Below are 3707 nucleotides of genomic sequence, written 5' to 3' on the forward strand. Positions count from 1 at the left end.
TAAATCCCCTCCGTCTCATTTGAAGCTTTTCAAATTCAGAACCAGAAACTGGGAATGGGAGCAAAATCTCGAGGGGATTTGAGGAGGGGGTGGGAGTTAATATTTAGCAGAGTCTCCAATAACACTTTTTCCCCCCCCCCTAACCCCCCCTGTCCACAGGCTTGCCATCGACGGAGAGGTTGAACACAACAACGCAAAGACCATCCTCCTGGAGATGGGCGAATTCTTCCAGATCCAGGTACGTGGGCCCGGCCCAGAATCAAGGTTCCACACGTCCAGGCCGGTCTCCCCTTGCTTTCTAATATTGAATCACGTTCCCTGTGCCCTGTTACTCCCTGGGCGCGTCGCCCCAGGGTTGATCCCGGGGGTGTGGGCAAACTGTTCGACTGTGGAGGGCTTCACAGCAGTGCCTGATTCTGCCCCCACCCCGGGGTCCTCATACAGGCACTCTCCAGCAGTGGACCCGCTGGCTGGTTTCCTCATCACCTGCCGTGGACCGGGGACCGAGCTGGGCCCACTCCCCCGGACTAATGTTTTACAGGGCTCCTTTTAAACCCCAGTCTCACTATTGCTTTTTTTCCCCTATTCATTCTGGGGATGTGGGCATCGCTGGCAAGGCCGGCATTTATTGCCCATCCCCTAGTCGCCCCTTGAGAAGGTGGTGGTGAGCCGCTGTCCTGAACCGCTGCAGTCTGTGTGGTGACGGTTCTCCCACAGTGCTGTTACAACTGGGTGGGGTCCCCTTCAGAGGGCAGTTAAGAGTCACCTGCTGCTGTGGGGTATTTTGTCCCCTCCTTCAGCCATCAGTGGTAATGAGGTAAAGTTTACGTTGTAGGACGATTACCTGGATTGTTACGGGGATCCCGAGTTAACTGGGAAGATCGGCACCGACATACAGGACAACAAGTGCAGCTGGCTGGTGGTTCAGGCACTGAGCAGAGTCAGCCCCAAACAGAGGCAGCTTCTGGAGGTAAGGGACTCCTGGCTCATTCACCGCCTTGATTCAGGCAATCCTTCCCCCCCCCCCCCCCCCCCCCCCCGGCTGATAGTCTTGTAGGAGGCAACTCGAGCAGGTTTGGGGGGTCTCTCGCTCCTGGAGTTAGCTGCGTGTGCGATGGTGGAGTGGGGATTTCTCCCCGACCGTCTGCGGCTCCCGTTACCGAGGATTACGAGAGAGATGGGGTTTGGGTTTATGAAGTTAATTCCAGTGCTCTCCTGGCCGGCCTCCCATCTTCCACCCTCCCTAAACTTGAGCTCATCCTAACTCGCACCAAGTCCCGTTCACCCATCACCCCCTGTGCTCACTGACCTACGTTGGCTCCCAGTCTGAGAACGCCTCGATTTTAAAGTTTTCATTCTTGTGCTCAAATCCCTCCATGGCCCTCGCCCCTCCCTATCTCTAACCTCCTCCAGCCCCACGACCCTCCCAGATCTCCGCGCTCCTCCAATTCTGGCCTCTTTCTCCACTTCCTTCACTCCACCATTGGCGGCCGTGCCTTCAGCTGCCTGGGCCCTAAGCTCTGGAATTCCCTCCCTAAACCTCTCCGCCTCTCTCTCCTCCTTTAAGACGCTCCTTAAAACCTCCCTCTTTGACCGAGCTTTTGGTCACCTGTCCTAATATCTCCGTATGTGCTCGGTGTCAAATTGATTTACGCTCCTGTGAAGGGCCTTGGGACGTTTCGCTGAGTTAAAGGCGCTATATAAATGCAGGTTTTTAAAATTCGTTCATGGGATGTGGGCGTCGCTGGCGAGGCCGGCGTTTATTGCCCATCCCTAATTGCCCTTGAGAAGGTGGTGGTGAGCCGCCTTCTTGAACCGCTGCAGTCCGTGTGGTGAAGGTTCTCCCACAGTGCTGTTAGGAAGGGAGTTCCAGGATTTTGACCCAGCGACGATGAAGGAACAGCGATAAATTTCCAAGTTGGGATGGTGTGTGACTTGGAGGGGGAACGTGCAGGTGGTGTTGTTCCCATGTACCTGCTGCTCTTGTCCTTCTAGGTGGTAGAGGTCGCAGGTTTGGAAGGTGCTGTCGAAGAAGCCTTGGCGAGTTGCTGCATTGCATCCTGTGGATGGTACACACTGCAGCCACAGTGCGCCGGTGGTGAAGGGAGTGAATGTTTAGGGTGGTGGATGGGGTGCCAATCAAGCGGGCTGCTTTATCTTGGATGGTGTCGAGCTTCTTGAGTGTTGTTGGAGCTGCACTCATCCAGGCAAGTGGAGAGTATTCCATCACACTCCTGACTTGTGCCTTGTAGATGGTGGAAAGGCTTTGGGGAGTCAGGAGGTGAGTCACTCGCCGCAGAATACCCAGCCTCTGACCTGCTCTTGTAGCCACAGTATTTATATGGCTGGTCCAGTTAAGTTTCTGGTCAATGGTGACCCCCAGGATGTTGATGGTGGGGGATTCGGCGATGGTAATGCCGTTGTTGTTGAGAGGTTAAGGAAGTTTTTCTAGAAAAGCAACTCCAAAGCGATGAAACTGATCCAAGGGACACAAATCATAAAAAGATGGGAATCGAGGGGTAATGGAGGCTGTGTGGGGTTTGTGGACAGTATCAGTGCAGTCAGCAGTGACCGAGACTGATGGGGAGGTGCAGCCAATCGGTCAAAAAAAGGGGACAGGGTGTTCTCGTTCCTAATTTATGCATCAATCCTTCCCGTGACTGTAGGAGAACTACGGGAGGAGTGAGCAAGAGAAGGTCGCCAAGGTTAAGGCCCTGTACGGTGAGCTGGGCCTGCAGGCGATCTACCGTCAGTACGAGGAGCAGAGCTACCAGAGACTGATGGGCCTCATCAACCAACACTCCACCAACCTGTCGCGGGGCATCTTCCTCACATTCGCCGAGAAAATCTACAAGAGACAGAAGTAAACTCGAGTTACACCCGAGGAGGGGGGAGGGGGAGGGGGAGGGGGAGGGGGAGGGGAGACCCTGCCTCGAGCAGGCCTCGTTTCTGATGAGGCGACAGAGCCTGACCTTTGACCTGACCGTCCTGCACCTGAACGGAGAATTTACATAATGTGCAGAATGTAAATACAGCTCACGGGGGGGGGGAGGGGGGAGAGACTGGGGGGGAGGGGGGAGAGACTGGGGGGGAGGGGGGAGAGACTGGGGGGGAGGGGGGAGAGACTGGGGGGGAGGGGGAGAGGGGGGAGAGACTGGGGGGGAGGGGGGGAGAGGGGGGAGAGACTGGGGGGGAGGGGGGAGAGACTGGGGGGGAGGGGGGAGAGACTGGGTGGGGGGGGAGAGAGACTGGGGGGGAGGGGGGGAGAGACTGGGGGAGGGGGGGGCGAGACTGGGGGGGAGGGGGGGGCGAGACTGGGGGGGAGGGGGGGCGAGACTGGGGGGGAGGGGGGGAGAGACGGGGGGAGGGAGACTGGGGGGAGGGGGGGAGAGACGGGGGGAGGGGGGAGACTGGGGGGGGAGGGGGGAGAGACTGGGGGGGAGAGGGAGAGACTGGGGAGGGGGAGGGGAGGGGGGAGGGAGGGGAGGGGGGGGAGGGGGAGAGACTGGGGAGACACTGAGGGGAGGGGCGGGAGACTGGGGGGAGGGGTGGGGAGAGACTGGGGGGAGGAGAGGGGGAGAGACTGGGGGAAGTACCCATCAGGTCAATATTTGGATCCCCTTTGACCGTGAGCCCTGGTGTGTGAACCGCCCCCCCTGGCCGACATTCCCACTCCCATCAGGTGAGCCACGTGACCTGCTGTGATT

General features: G+C 58.1%; 1 protein-coding gene across 1 annotated transcript; it reads left to right on the forward strand.

The window, feature by feature from the left end:
* Window positions 1-161: 161 nt before the first annotated feature.
* fdps (farnesyl diphosphate synthase (farnesyl pyrophosphate synthetase, dimethylallyltranstransferase, geranyltranstransferase)) lies at window positions 162-3041 on the forward strand. The gene is made up of 3 exons (XM_067976099.1): window positions 162-238; window positions 836-970; window positions 2667-3041. Exons 1-3 carry the CDS (start codon window positions 215-217, stop codon window positions 2865-2867), a joined length of 360 nt encoding a protein of 119 aa, XP_067832200.1. The 5' UTR covers window positions 162-214; the 3' UTR covers window positions 2868-3041.
* The last annotated feature ends 666 nt before the right edge of the window (window positions 3042-3707 follow it).

This window comes from Heptranchias perlo, chromosome 44 (genome assembly GCF_035084215.1).
Source record: "Heptranchias perlo isolate sHepPer1 chromosome 44, sHepPer1.hap1, whole genome shotgun sequence".
In the NCBI taxonomy this organism is placed as follows: Eukaryota; Metazoa; Chordata; class Chondrichthyes; order Hexanchiformes; family Hexanchidae; genus Heptranchias; species Heptranchias perlo.

Bases quoted from the DNA above. Each gene is read 5' to 3' on its own strand.
- fdps (XM_067976099.1), top strand. From the start codon at position 215: ATGGGCGAATTCTTCCAGATCCAG. The intron at 239-835 runs GTACGTGGGCCC...TTTACGTTGTAG, and splicing joins GCGAATTCTTCCAGATCCAG to GACGATTACCTGGATTGTTA. The intron at 971-2,666 runs GTAAGGGACTCC...CCGTGACTGTAG, and splicing joins AACAGAGGCAGCTTCTGGAG to GAGAACTACGGGAGGAGTGA.